The sequence below is a fragment of the Hyaena hyaena genome, unplaced genomic scaffold (genome assembly GCF_003009895.1).
Source record: "Hyaena hyaena isolate Hyena2069 unplaced genomic scaffold, ASM300989v1 scaffold_10, whole genome shotgun sequence".
NCBI classification, from domain to species: domain Eukaryota; kingdom Metazoa; phylum Chordata; class Mammalia; order Carnivora; family Hyaenidae; genus Hyaena; species Hyaena hyaena.
The window spans coordinates 6,170,088-6,183,408 of record NW_024080642.1 but is presented as its reverse complement, the minus strand read 5'-3'; the positions used below and the strand labels follow the sequence as shown (position 1 = coordinate 6,183,408).

The following is a 13,321-nucleotide window of genomic DNA, read 5'->3' as shown; positions in this document are numbered from 1 at the left end:
TCCGGTCACAACTGCAGGGCAGATGCAGGATAGGACACACTGAATTTGGGAACAAATTCCCTAAACCTGCCTGTCCCTGTGAAATCTTGTTCGCCCAGGGGAACGCACCCTCCCAAAGGAGACAGGATACGGTTAAAGCACAATCCCAGCTTAACGTTTCTCAAGAGAAGGAGCTGTTTTTCTCCTGTTTCTTCATCAAAACGTTACAATTTTACTTTGAAAAAGAGAGGCATCTCTAAGTTCTGTTTCTTTAAAGATAATTTATTGTTAAATGAAGAAGTCACAGAGCAAAATGGAATGGGACAGATGTCAAGATAAATTTAAAAAGGAGTTTTTGTCAAATGCTATTCTGGATCTCCTAAGGTTAGAAACAGGAAGGGAGTCCAAGGAAAAGGTAATCATTCTTTTTAAAAGGTCTGAATTGGAAAAGAAAACAACTTTTCTCTGAACATACAAATCTTCCTTATTACATGAAAACTATAATTTAAGAGACTGGGAAAAAAGACTTCTTTTTTAAAAAAGTAGGCTCCATGCCCAGCGCGGGGCTCAAACTCACGACCGTGAGATCAAGAGTCGCATGCTCTTCTTACTGAGCCAGCCAGGCGCCCCAAAGACTTTTTACTTAAGAAGTAAACTGTATCTCTCAGACATGCTCAGGAATGTTTGGTTTTAATGAGCAAAATTTAAAAACCATTGTGTCCACCTTGTAAACTAACACTAATCACCGATGATCAATGTCATTGGATCCACCCTACGTGTCCCATCGCATCTTCATATGCTTCCTTTCTTGCAACTTGCAGAAAGCAGGTTTGAAGAAAAAGAAAAGACGAGAGAGAACTACAGTTGGTTCCCTGGTGAATGACTTAGGATACAAGCTGCTTTCCCACTGGCATTCTACGTTCACAATCGCTCCCTTCTACTTACTTTACTGATATTATTCAGATTCTCTCACCTAGACCGATTTGCCCGAACTTAACCCAACCCCCAAAACAAAGACATCTCACGTGGACATCCCAAAACGTGGCCGTGTTCAAAGGCTAAGCTCTCCCACGACTCTGCTGCCATGCTGCCCACCATATTGTCCTGAGCTCACCCAAGTGTCCCCGCTGGGCCAGAGCAAAGCCTTGGGACTTCTCTTAATGCAATTTAAAAATTACCTTTACCTCTCGTCTTCAATGATAAGATTATGAAATCAGAGAGAAAAATCCATTTTTGTCAAGAGATGCCAGGTAATTTTACTCTTCCAAAGGCAGACGGCATTTGTCACTCTGCACGACGAAGGGGTGTGTGGAGTCCGAGGGTCCCCTTGACGGGTTCCTGCTTGCTCAACTTCACTATAGCACACTCAGGGCCACAGACCCAACTGAGAGATGTGGCCAAACAGTTATGGGCACGACGGGCTAAACATTGTTAAAGCGGAAGAGGACGCCCGGCAGTTTGGCTCTAGAGGCTTCCAATGACTTTAAGGGAGAATGAGTATCATCACGCCTGCTCTCCTCAGTACAAAGATCCCTGCTATGACTCCAGGGTACTTACAGAGCTCTCAGGACACACAGAAGCCATCAACAGAAACCCAAAGATACGGTGGGAATCCAGGTTTACGATACACTATAACCATTGAGCACTCGAGAGAATGTGGATGTATTCAAAGGAAATATCCATGGAATGTTCTTTCCAATATTGGAAGAAAAACAGCCATCTGCCACTTTCTTTACTCAAAAATGTTGGGGATTGGCAGGAAGAAGTACAAGCTGGGGCAGGGGGGAGGCAGGGTGGGCAGGGGGCTGAAGCCAGAGACAGCCTGGCCCTCCGCACCCTCTGGCCCATCCGCCATTTCCGCTTCTGAGGCCACTTCGGCCGAATTCACGAAGTATCTTCCATCCGCACCTAATGCCCTGACTGTCACACTAAACTAAGCGCTTAAGAGAAAGATGTGCCATTGCAACAGTGCCCAAGTTTTGAGAGTTTGACTTGTGACATTAATTCCTATCCTGAAGTCACCTTTCCTTCACCTGGAGTGGGGGTTGGGGCGATTTTCTTGCTGTTGGGCTTAGACCTAAGGCACTGGAGGATTCCTCTGCAGTGCTGACGCCGTCAAAGTCCTAAAGGCAGTCCTAAAGGCAGTTGACCCGGGGTCCCTGGAGAGGACACCCACCCTGATGAAACAGATTACCAGAAACATCTACCTCTGCCCCCTCCCAGACAGCAGCAAGGCCTGGGTGTGGCCGTCCTTTCCCACTGTGAGCAGAAGCCCCTCGCGGAGTCCCCAAAAGTGGTTTCCCTAAGCATTCTTTAAAAATGCTGTTTCTCTCAAAAGGGCTCTCTGCTACGTTCTGCCTTATGAAAACATAGGAAAGTATTTGGAAAGCCCAAAATACATATCAGAAGAGTTCCACAAGCCTGTGGAGACATCAGCAGATGCCAAGGGTTCAAGGCGCATTGCCAGAGCCCAAGCTTGGAACCAGTGGGTGGAAGGAACCAGAACTGAAGCTGCTGTTCTCAAGCTGGCCGCTGTTGACCTGACTCTCCTGAGAGGTCAGAACACGGGGAAGCTTTTCTTTCTTTCTTTCTTTTTTTAAAGCATCTTATATTGTGGTCTGGGTTTCTTTTTCTTTCTTTCTTTCTTTCTTTTTTGATATCATGAAAAAGATTTCGAGAATTCCAAGAGTTTTTGGTGAACAGGAAACACAAATGGAAATGGGAAAAAAATACGGCACGGAACTCGGTTGTCCACAGACTGAACCCACATGGATGTCACAGCTTACTGAATGAGCACCGCTCTCGGGGAACACCTCGGGCCGAACGGCTCCAGACCCCCTTGCCCCACCCCGGCCTCCCCCAGGCCAGCTGGCCAATGGAAGAAGAGCTCGCTCCTCCCTCCCGATTTCAAACTGGGGCCCTTTCCCTTTTGCTCCAGTTGGCTTCCTGTTTTCTCATCAAACTGAGACTTTGGGGACACCAGGCAGCAGCAAACTAGCAATATACTCCTTTTAAAAGTAATTTGACCCTTTTTAAAAACCGAAAATTCTCTCAATGGTTCTAAGATGATGCCGTGACATTTTTTCCTTCCCCGGGCCGGGCTCAGAGGCATGTGGAGGACAGACTCCTCTGGGGCCTGAGCTGCACTCGGAGGCGGCGGAAGAGCTGGTCCAGCCCCACCCGGGCTTGAGTCAGCACTCATCCGAGAGGCAGTCGCTGCCCAGGAGCTCCGTGGCCTCAAGCTCCACGCTGGACAGGAATCTCCTCAGCGTCTTGCGGCAGTTGTAATCCAGAGTGGTGGTGTAGATGGTCTTGGGGTACTTGGGGTAGACGATGGTGGTGCTGAGGAAGCGGGTGGGCTTGTGGCGGGGTTCAAAGCGCACCTCAGCCTTGTAGTTGCGCCAGGTGCAGTTGGGGATGCAGACGACTGTCTGGCTGCAGGAGGCCATGGCCAGGCCCAGGGGCAGGTGGACATCGTCAATGAAGTGCCGCTCTGAGTCATACTTGACCGAGGACGTGTACCTGGGAGGGAGATACAAGGCAGCATGAAGCCGTTTCCCTTGAGCTTGGGGCTCAGGGATCCCTACTGTGACCTTGAGCCTCTCGTGGGGTGCGAACCTTGAGCTGTGGCTACTCTGGTCAGAAGCAGCAAGGAGTTGAAGCACTTACTGTGTGGGACGGTTCTAAGTACTTCACTTCCAGGATCTAATTTATCTGAACCAACCGCTCTGGGAGAGGAAATGGAAGTGCAGAGGTCAAGGTCACGGTGGGAGTGAGTAGCGGGGCTGGGGTTTACATGCAGGTGTGCGAGATCCCACAGTTTACCCTGCATGTGCTGTTTCCCATGGCGGGCAGCAGCCCCGGGTCCAAGCCCACGTGTTTAAGCTAGAAGAACTAGGTCAACTTGCATCTCTTTTCTGCGAAGGTGCCCGGTAACGGAGCAGAGGGTTAACACATAGCAAGTGCTGCTGGTGGTATAACAAGGTGGATTCTACCGCTTCACTAGGGGTGAATGGTTGGTATTCTCTGTCCCCTGAAGTCACCAGCACCTAGCTTGCTTCCTTCCTTCCTTTTTTTTCTTTTTAATGTAAGTTCTATTCCCAACGTGGGTCTTACACTCAGGACCCTGAGATCAAGAGTCACATGCTCTACTGACTATGCCAGGCGCCCCCACCATCGGCTCTTTGATGAGAGGATGATGGAACCCAGGAACCCTGAATGCTGTTCTGAAAGTTCAGTGATACCAGGTACTAGTACTTGGTCCAACCCTGGCCTTCAGTTTGGAGATGCCCTCAAACCAGAAACTCTGAGATGAGTCCTTATCAATCAAAGCCAATTACAGTCTCGATTTCAATAAAATAAATTAACATCCATACTCTACTTTTGTTAAAAGTCCTTCTTTGGTAACTTGGAACCTACCTTTTATTCTTTTCTTTCTTTTTAATAATTTTTTAATGCTTATTTTTTAAAATGTTTTATTTATTTCTGAGAGAGAGAAAGAGACAGTGTGAGCAGGGGAAGGTCAGAGAGAGAGGGAGACACAGAATCTGAAGCAGGCTCCAGGCTCCGAGCTGTCAGCACAGAGCCTGACACGGGGCTCGAACCCACGAACTGCGAGATCATGACCTGAGCTGAAGTCAGACGCTTAACCAACTGAGCTACCTAGGCGCCCCTCTTTTCTTTCTTTCCCTTCCTTCCTCCCTTCCTTCCTCCCTTCCTTCCTCCCTCCCTCCTTCTGTCTTTCTTTTTCTTTCCTTCCTTTCTTTTCTTTTCTTTTAATGTAAGCAAAGCATTAATTCATTTTACTAAATAATTATGGCAGCTTCACAGATCTTGAAATAAGAATGAGCATCACATAGCATTGCCCCCCCCCCCCCCCCCCCCCCGGGGCCCCCCCCCCCCCCCCCCCCCCCCCCCCCCCCCCCCCCCCCCCCCCCCCCCCCCCCCCCCCCCCCCCCCCCCCCCCCCCCCCCCCCCCCCCCNCCCCCCCCCCCCCCCCCCCCCCCCCCCCCCCCCCCCCCCCCCCCCCCCCCCCCCCCCCCCCCCCCCCCCCCCCCCCCCCCCCCCCCCCCCCCGTCGGGGGTAAGAATTATCATTCTTTTCAATGGGGAGGATGGAGACATCTATTCTCCTTAGGCAAGTAGGTAAGAGGCTGGTGCAAGCTCATGTCATGAAGTCATGTCCTCATTTCGTTCAAAATACAAGCTCCCCAGGAATCAAGGGCTGAAGCGCTCACCTCCACACTGGTGAGCTGCCTTTGTTCCCCATCAAAGGGCCCTTTGTTTTTAAGGGAACTGAGACTCCAGCAAAAAATCCACCAGCTACCAAAAGTAAAATTCCTTTCTCTGAAAAGACAGATCTTTAACAGAGGCTCTCAGTGAATCTCTGCCCCCAGGTGATCCTGGATGAGATACATTCCCAGAGGAAGGATGGTGCTTCAGATTACAAGTGAAATTGTAATCGGAGACAAGGTTATAGCACCCTGAAGCAGGGGTGGGGAAACGGGGGAAGCAGCTTGTGAAAAGAGGAATTATTTTATTACAAAATCGTAACTGTCTGATGGCCATGGTGCACGAAGTGCAAAAAGCAAGTCGCGGACTTTATGTATAACACGATCTGGTTTTTGAGAGGCATGTCTACGTATTCAATTGGTGAGACTAGGCGAAGAAATCCAAAGTGGTACCCAGCACACTATGAAAAGCCTTTGGCACACTTCTGTGATTAGCTCCTTTTTTAAAGTAACAAGCACCAGTTTCTGGCTGGACCCAAAAATCGAAAACTGGAAAAAACTCAACCAAAGCAGGGCCTGCTAGATTTACCTTATTTCCGTCGGCGGTAAGGGGTCAAACTCCACTCCTTCGCCAAAGGACAGGGGGCAGAGCCTTGGCGAGCAGGCGAAGGCCAGGGGGCTGGGGGGAGATGCTGGATTCTGGGGACAGAGAAGGCAGTTAGACCACAGGCCAGTCGGATGCACCCCCCCCCACCCCCCAGGGCGGTCCTGGCTCTGAGCTTCCTGCTGGGCCCGGCTGCAGTCTGTGTCCTCCCCGTGGCCACGATGCCGATGCCGGAGCAGGGCCGCCCCCCAGCCGGGGGGGCGCCTGCACGGGAGCCAAGAGGTCCGGGTCGCATCCCATGCCCCGTTACCTTATCTGCACACCAAGGGGGTACCCCCTTCCATCACTGAGGTTTTGTGAAAGGCTGAGGAGCTCAGCGTCATGATGCCGGCCAGACCCTGGGGCTGCTGCGTCATCACACGGTTTAAGGCAGTGAGGACGCCTCGACGAGCTGGGGCTTCACTAACCAGAGCCCTCAATTACGTGTCCCTCAACCCTGTCATTGTGTCAGCCATACTTTAGAAAAGGCCAAAACAGGGGCGCCTGGGTGGCTTAGTCGGTTAAGCGTCCGACTTTCGCTTAGGTCATGATCTCGCGGTTCGTGGGTTCGAGCCCCGCGTCGGGCTCCGTGCTGACTGCCAGCTCAGAGCCTGGAGCCTGTTTCAGTCTGTGACTCCCTCTCTCTCTGACCCTCCCCTGCTCACGCTGTCTCTCTCTCTCCTAGAAATAAATAAAACATTAAAAAATTAAAAAAAAAAAAAAAAAAGAAAAGGCCAAAACAAAACAAAACTCTACCAGGAATTTTTTCACACTCCAGATTCAGGCCAACCTCCCCGTCGCCTTCTCTGCCTCTGGGACTGTTAACAACCACCCAAGACCGGGAGGCCCACAAACTCACTGGTAAGACGAACACCCCAAGTTCTCGCCGCCACCGTCCACCATTCAGAAGCCAGAGCACAGCATTCCTAGAGGCTAACTGGCTTCTAGCATGTATCAAGCCCCAAACTTTGATCCATCGAGTAGCCTGAGTAAGGGGGACGGTTCTGTCCTAGATGCAGGTGCTAGTTTTCACCCCATGTGACTGGAACTGGGCTTCTGTGTTAAGTATTCAAGGGGAGCAGCCTTTTGGGGTGTTGGGTTTACTGGCAATCTATCATTTTCTTTGCCTAATTTAAGAGTACAAGCCACACTCTGGCCCGGATGTGGAGGCGGGGGCCCCGCCCTCACATCTTCCAGGATAGAGAAGGAAGGGGACATTTTTAGAAGGTAGGCTCCAAGACTCTTCTCATGTTGCCAGGGCAGAGTGTCCAGTGAGGGTGTAGGGTGGAAACAGAGGAGTCAAAGGGGGCCACGGTAGGTGAGGGAGGGGCGAAGCGTCCAGCTCCTGAACTTGGGTGGAGAGTTTAAGAAGCCCTGGCTGGCGGAGGGGCCACGGTTGGGAACCAAGGTCAGTGGGTGGGGGTGGGGGGGTTGTTTCCGCAGTCTCTGCTGCAGATCTGGGGAACGAGCTCCCAAGCAGTGGCGGGGAGCCCTGCTCTGTCCCCAGCCCTCTGAGTACCAGACGCTCCTCAACCTGGGGAGCGCCTCCAGGCAGCGCTGGGGGCTTCGGCCTGGCAGCAAGCTGGCAGCAAGGGGAGGTGGTTGACTCTCCAACACTCACACTGCCGCCAGGAATCCACACAAGTGCTCAATTCTCTTGCCCCTGCTTTCTCGGCTCCCTCATCTCCATCCACTCAGCAGACATTCCCTGAGCACACCGCTTGCCCTGGGTCCAGGCTGGAGATGTTGCACATAGCAGGGGTTCCAAGAGCCACATGGATAAGGTGTCACCAGGGAACGGGGACCACACCACTGATTTGGGCATGGCCTGGGGGGGAAGCATCAAGGAAGGCTTCCCAGAGGAGGTGACAAGTTGGGCTTGAAGGGCCAGCAGGGCTCTGATAGGTCAAAAAGGCAGCTGGTGGGGCGCCTGGGTGGCTTAGTCGGTTAAGCGTTAAGCGTCCGACTTTCGCTTAGGTCATGATCTCGTGGTTCGTGGGTTCGAGCGCCGCATCGGGCTCTGTGCTGACTGCCAGCTCAGAGCCTGGAGCCTGGAGTCTGTGTCTCCCTCTCTCTCTGACCCTCCCCTGCTCACGCTGTCTCTCTCTCTCTCTCTCTCTCTCTCTCGTAGAAATAAAATTTTTAAAAAAACATTAAAAAAAAAGGCAGCTGGGTGTTGGGGAAGGTAGGTGGGAATAGGCTCTGAGGGAAATGGCATGCCAGGTAGAGGGGGCAGCATCAGGGGCACCAATGCATGTATCTGCCTCTGGTCAGGGGGTGTGCCAGACAGCAAGGGTTCTGAAGGCCAAGTTGAAGCAAGCGCTTCCTTCCAATAGAAATGCCCCCATGCACCAAGGTCTCAGAGAGTCAGTGGGTAGAGACTTCTACGCCCATCAAAGTGCATGGGTCTTTAAGGAACAGCGCAGCCACGGACTACTTCATCCCTGGGAAGAGCGCTGTAAATACCCACCCCTATGGGGAAGGGAGGGGGGCTGAGAGCCCCACTTTGGGCCTTGGCTGTAGACAGGATGTGGCTTCCCCTGAGCTCTAGGGAAAGACAATAAACACCACCTGAGCGATTCCTGAGGCAAAAAAGACTAGGTGTTTTTGTCTTTAAGTACAAATTCTGAAATAAAATAAAAGGACTCCTTTTTGAAAGTTTCCACCCACCTAACGGTCTCCCACCCACCGCGTGCCAGACAGGTTATGTGACAGGAAACCGGGGGGGGGGGGGGGGCGGACACAGGAGGCCAGAAGTTCATGGGGTAACTTTTTCCAAAGACCCTCCACCATGCCAGGAACATGGTCCCCAAAGGCTGCCCCCCCCCCCCGAATCAGGGAGCTGAAGCACACCCTTCTCCCCAAGACCAGACAGGAGGAGCCAGGCCCTCGGGAGGCGCCCCCGTAAGGGCAAAGCCCGGGGAAGGGGGGGAAGGGTGCGTGCCAGACCCACAGTACAGAGAAGGCTGGGGTTCCTTCTGGGCGTCCCGGGCCCCTCTCCAGCCGGGCCGGGCAGGAATGTGGCCCAGTCGTAGACTCGCAGTTCCGGGGGCCGCCACCCCAAAGAGAGGAGGCGGCGACGCGCCTCTCCCGGGGCTCCCGCGCCTCCCAGGCGATGACAATTTTCCAGCCACCCGCTCCAGCTGGCCAGGCTCTCGCCGCGCTCCCGCCCCGGGCTCCCGGCGATGGCCACGCCGTCCCGACGGGCGGGTGGCGGCGCCGACAGCGCGCCCCGAGCGGGCCGGCGCGGCTGGCCGGTGGTCCCTCGGGAACCGGCTGCGGGTGGGACGGGGAGGGAAGGGGCCGGAGCGGGGCCACTCACCGGGGCCGCGGGGGTCGCCGCCGCGTCGGACTCCAGCGTCCCGGGTGCCGGCGCGCGCTCCCCGCCGCTGCCACCGCCCCCGGCCGCGCCGAGCCCCCAGTGGCTGGGGCTGGGGCTGGGGGGCAGCCCCGAGTCCGGACTGTCCAGGACGCCGTCGCCCTTCTTCTTCGTGTCCACGAGTTCGGGCACATCCTGCAGGCTCAGCCGGCCCACCATGGCTGTCGGCGCGCCGGGGCCGGGACGGGGGACCGCGGGCGAGCGAGGGGCGCGAGGGGCTGACACGCGGGCCGGGGCCGCTGCCCGCGCGGCCACCCTCCCTGCCGGCTGCCCGCGCGCCGTCCGGGTCTCGCCGGCAGCCGCGCTCCCGGCCCCGCCCTCCGCCCCGCCCCGCCCGGCGCGCGGGGCCCGACCCGCACTCGCCGAGCTGCGAGCCCCGGCGCCAGGGGCCGCTGCGCTCCCGCCGCGCGCCGCCCGCGCTGCGCTCCGCACCGCGGCCCAGCCCGCCCCCAGCGGCCGATGCGGGCGCGCGGGGGGCGCCGGGCGGGCCTCGCCGCGGAAGGAAAGGGCCCCCAGCCCCGAGCGGCCCCGCGCCCCGCTACAGGGGGACACGGGGCCCTGCTCGCACCAGGCTCCCGATGGCGCCTTGTTCCCTGGCCCTGGCCGCGTAGAGCCTGGCGGGCGCTAGTCCTGGCGGTCGGGGGAGCCAGAGTTGAGCCCCGGCCCGCAGAGGCCTGGGGAGCCGGCCGACCCCGGCGAGCAAACAACTGGAAATTATTAATAGTTAATGCGCTTCGTATGGCTCCAGCCGCCTCTTGGCTCAGCAGGGCGGGCTCTCAGTGTTTCTCTGGCTCTCATTTCTGCCCCGGAGGAAAAGAGGACCCTACTCCCGGTATCCTCGCGGGATTCCGGGGGGGATGGCGGGGGTGGGGGTGCCTGCGGGGGGGGGGGAGGTGGCACACACCACTCGCTGGACTGGCTGCTCAACTGAGCAGGCTGTGACTACACCAGACAGGGAGATTCTGCAGTGGGCACAGACCGAAACCTTGAAGGACATGAACAAGCTAGCAGGCTGCCCACGGACTATCCCAAGAGGCCAGGGGGGTCCCTGGGTGGGGGTGGGGAGGGTGCACAGCTTCTCATTCCTAGGAGTTCCTTTCCAAAACCCAGACTGGGGGATTCCTCCTTTCTCTGGTTTGACAGAGAGGCCCTTATCCGAGCGGGAACTCAGTAGCTGTCAGCTGTAGCTGTTCTCAAATCTAGTGCTTTTGCTCACAGAGACCTCCGTGATTATCAGTTCAGTATTAGAAGCTCTCACCCCCACCAGCCACCCCACCCTGGGACTTTCTGCTGGGTGTTTAGCTCAGGGCCTCAAGCAGGAGATGTGCCCAGACCTAGCTGGCAGGTGTCAGCTCTGAGAGGACGTGTGTCCTGGCTGAAGGAGAGGTGGGCTCTGTGCAGACCCCATGGTGGCAGCCGGTCTGCATCGTGGCAAAAACAAAGGGTACTTGTCCCGCTCGGGACCTCTTAAAGTCAGAATTTAAAGGGAGTGGATGTTCCAGGTCTGGCAGCAGACTTCAGCCCTCCTGCCTTCCTCGCTTCTCATTTTCAGGTGACAGAAAGGGGACATGACTTGGTCTGAGTCACATCGCCGGGCCCCTTCACTGGAAGAGAAACCTGGCAGGTGCCTCTATGCTGGGAGGTCGCACGTTCATTTAGGGCCTGTGGGAATAGATTACAGAGTCAGCGGAGCACAGTCTTAGCTCAATGGCTAGTGCAATGGTGGACTGTTAGCAATGGGCCTCGCAAGTTGGGCCAAGTATGTGGCTATGCTGGCCCCACCAAGTGCATACCCCAGGCTGTCCTCCCTCAACGCGGCACGTCCCAAGAGGACCGGCAGGGCTCCGTGGGCTTGTGGCAAGCGTGGGGTGCTGGCAGGGGGACTCAGCGTCCCGGAGGGAATTTACCCCCCAGCATTGCCAGGTAGATCGTAAGAACTCTTCCCTAATCCCGGTCAGGTTGGGAAGGGTGTCCAGGAAGATGGCAGTTGCTCCAAGGAGGTGATGGCCTTCAAGGTCGCTGGCCAGGAAGAGGTGGAGTGTGAGGCTCTGGAAGGTCAGCATGTCAGGCGGGTGCCCCAGCTCTCTCCATCAAAGTGTGGGCTGTTGTGGGGAGCTTGGGAGGGGTCTCCACCTGCACCTGCTAAAACCTGGGAGCCCAGCACTGCCACCCTCTGAGGGAAACTCTGAAGCATTTAGATTATCCACAGTCTGACCAAAGACCCACAGACATCAAAGCTGCCAAAGTGAGCCAGGCGCTCTGAACCTGCTTGCCTTGGGGGAGCCAGGCAGGTCAAAGCGATGCCTTTGGGGCACCCCTTCCTCCCTGGCTCCAGGGTCATCAAGCAGCTGGCCCAGGATTTCACACGGGCCCCTCGGCCATCACAGTGGACGCAAGAAGCATCCGCACACTGGCCCCCATCCTGTGAAAGTCCTGTCCGATCCCCAAGAAGAGCTCCTCAAATCTACAGTGGATATCAGCGAACTCGTCAAGAAGAGGTCAGGCAGGGCTCTCTGAACCCAGAGGACATCCTTGGCCCTCGCCCAGGACACTGCCAACGAGTTCCTGAGACATAAGCTGATGGCCCACCACGGCCTCCTTCCCCACAGAGGAAGCCAGCACCGATACACACACAAGGAACGGGAGGGGCTTGAAGAGGAATCCAGCCCCGCGTCTGGACACTGATGGAGAAGCAGATCGGAGACCAGGGTCCCAGAGTCCCATGAAACAGGAAGAAGCCGCACCGAACTCTGACCCTCCGTTGGTTTCCAGCCAATCAAAAGACAAGGAGGAAGGACCCCGGGTTTGTACACTCTTGCTCAACTGTCTTTGAAGAGCTCCAAGGCAAGTCCGAGCAGACCAGAAGGCACATGGGGCCCAAGGAGAGGGTGGGGAGCTTCCTGCCTGCACAGGCACCTCCATCAACTCCCAGCATTCCTGGTGGAGAGGAGCAGAGGTGTTCCGACAACAGAAATGAGCCAGCTTCAGCCTGCCCACGTGTCCTTCTGGGTGGGAGAGCAGGGGGACTTGCTTTACAAGGGGAGCCATGGAGCTCAGACGGGAAATCAGTTGTGTTTCCTCAGCCCTGAGCCATGAGTTCATGCCGTAAATCTACTGCGGTCTTTTGGAAGGTCCCCCTTCCCCGGGCTCATCGTTGTCCTCCATCTTATTCCAGATTGCCTTCCACAGGATGTTTCTTTAAAAAATCTCTCACCAAACCTCGGGAGGGGTGATGGGTTCCACCTCTGCCCCCTCCGGGTCTGGCTCTGAAGAGAGGCCTTCTTCTGAGGCATAGCTGGGGCACGCCAAGAATCGGCAGGAGGGGGGGGGTGCGGGGGGAGGCAGGGGGGCTATACGAAATAAAACAAGACCACAGAGCCTGCTTAAGAGTGGACTCTTCTTGGGGCGCCTGGGTGGCTCACTTGGTTAAGTGTCTGACTTCTGCTCAGGTCATGATCTCACAGTTCGTGGGTCTGAGCCCCGCGTCGGGCTCTGTGCTGACCGCTCAGAGCCTGGAGCCTGCTTCAGATTCTGTGTCTCCCTCTCTCTCTGACCCTCTCCTGCTCACGCTTCTCTCTCTCTCTCTCAGAAATAAATAAAAAACACTAAAAATTAAAAAAAAAAAAAAAAGAGTAGACTCTTCTCAAAGCTGTCTTTTCAGAGCGTGCCAGGGCCAGGCGTCCCTGCCTGGATCACGGAGACTGGTGTCCTCGTCGGGCTTGGCTTCTGGCCTGTGGCCTTTCTCAGCAGGGTCTGAGGGACAAAAGATACCTAACAATGATGCCAGTCCTGCATTTTCCCTTTTTCGGCCCTGAATTAAGCTGATGCCTGAATGGAGAGGAGTCAGCAAGAACAGGGCAGGCCCCCCTACAAGCGCTGCAGTGTATTGTTTTGCAACAAACAGCTTGTCTTCAGTAAACCCAGCCAGCCAGAGGATTAAAAACAGTGCCGGCTCCAGCAGGCTGGCCTGTGCCCCGTGCCCCGTGGCACCTTGCAGTCCCAGCATCCTGGGCCCCGGAGTTCTGGAATTATGGGGCAGTGGATTTGCCTTAGTGTTGCGTCAGGTCCCCCCTTCCTTCCTCTGCACCTG

The 13,321-nt window shown here is 55.7% G+C and overlaps 1 protein-coding gene across 1 annotated transcript; it reads right to left on the bottom strand.

Annotated features, from left to right (window-relative positions):
- Positions 1–287: 287 nt before the first annotated feature.
- On the bottom strand, positions 288–9,495 carry RFLNB (refilin B). The gene is made up of 3 exons (XM_039253748.1): positions 9,175–9,495; positions 5,799–5,908; positions 288–3,501 (listed from the first exon to the last, which is right to left on the bottom strand). Exons 1-3 carry the CDS (start codon positions 9,388–9,390, stop codon positions 3,171–3,173), a joined length of 657 nt encoding a protein of 218 aa, XP_039109679.1. The 5' UTR covers positions 9,391–9,495; the 3' UTR covers positions 288–3,170.
- Between the last annotated feature and the right edge of the window lie 3,826 nt (positions 9,496–13,321).

Bases quoted from the DNA above. Each gene is read 5' to 3' on its own strand.
- RFLNB (XM_039253748.1), bottom strand. From the start codon at position 9,390: ATGGTGGGCCGGCTGAGCCTGCAGGATGTGCCCGAACTCGTGGACACG. The intron at 5,909-9,174 runs GTGAGTGGCCCC...CTCTGTCCCCAG, and splicing joins CGGCGACCCCCGCGGCCCCG to AATCCAGCATCTCCCCCCAG. The intron at 3,502-5,798 runs GTAAATCTAGCA...TCTCCCTCCCAG, and splicing joins TTACCGCCGACGGAAATAAG to GTACACGTCCTCGGTCAAGT.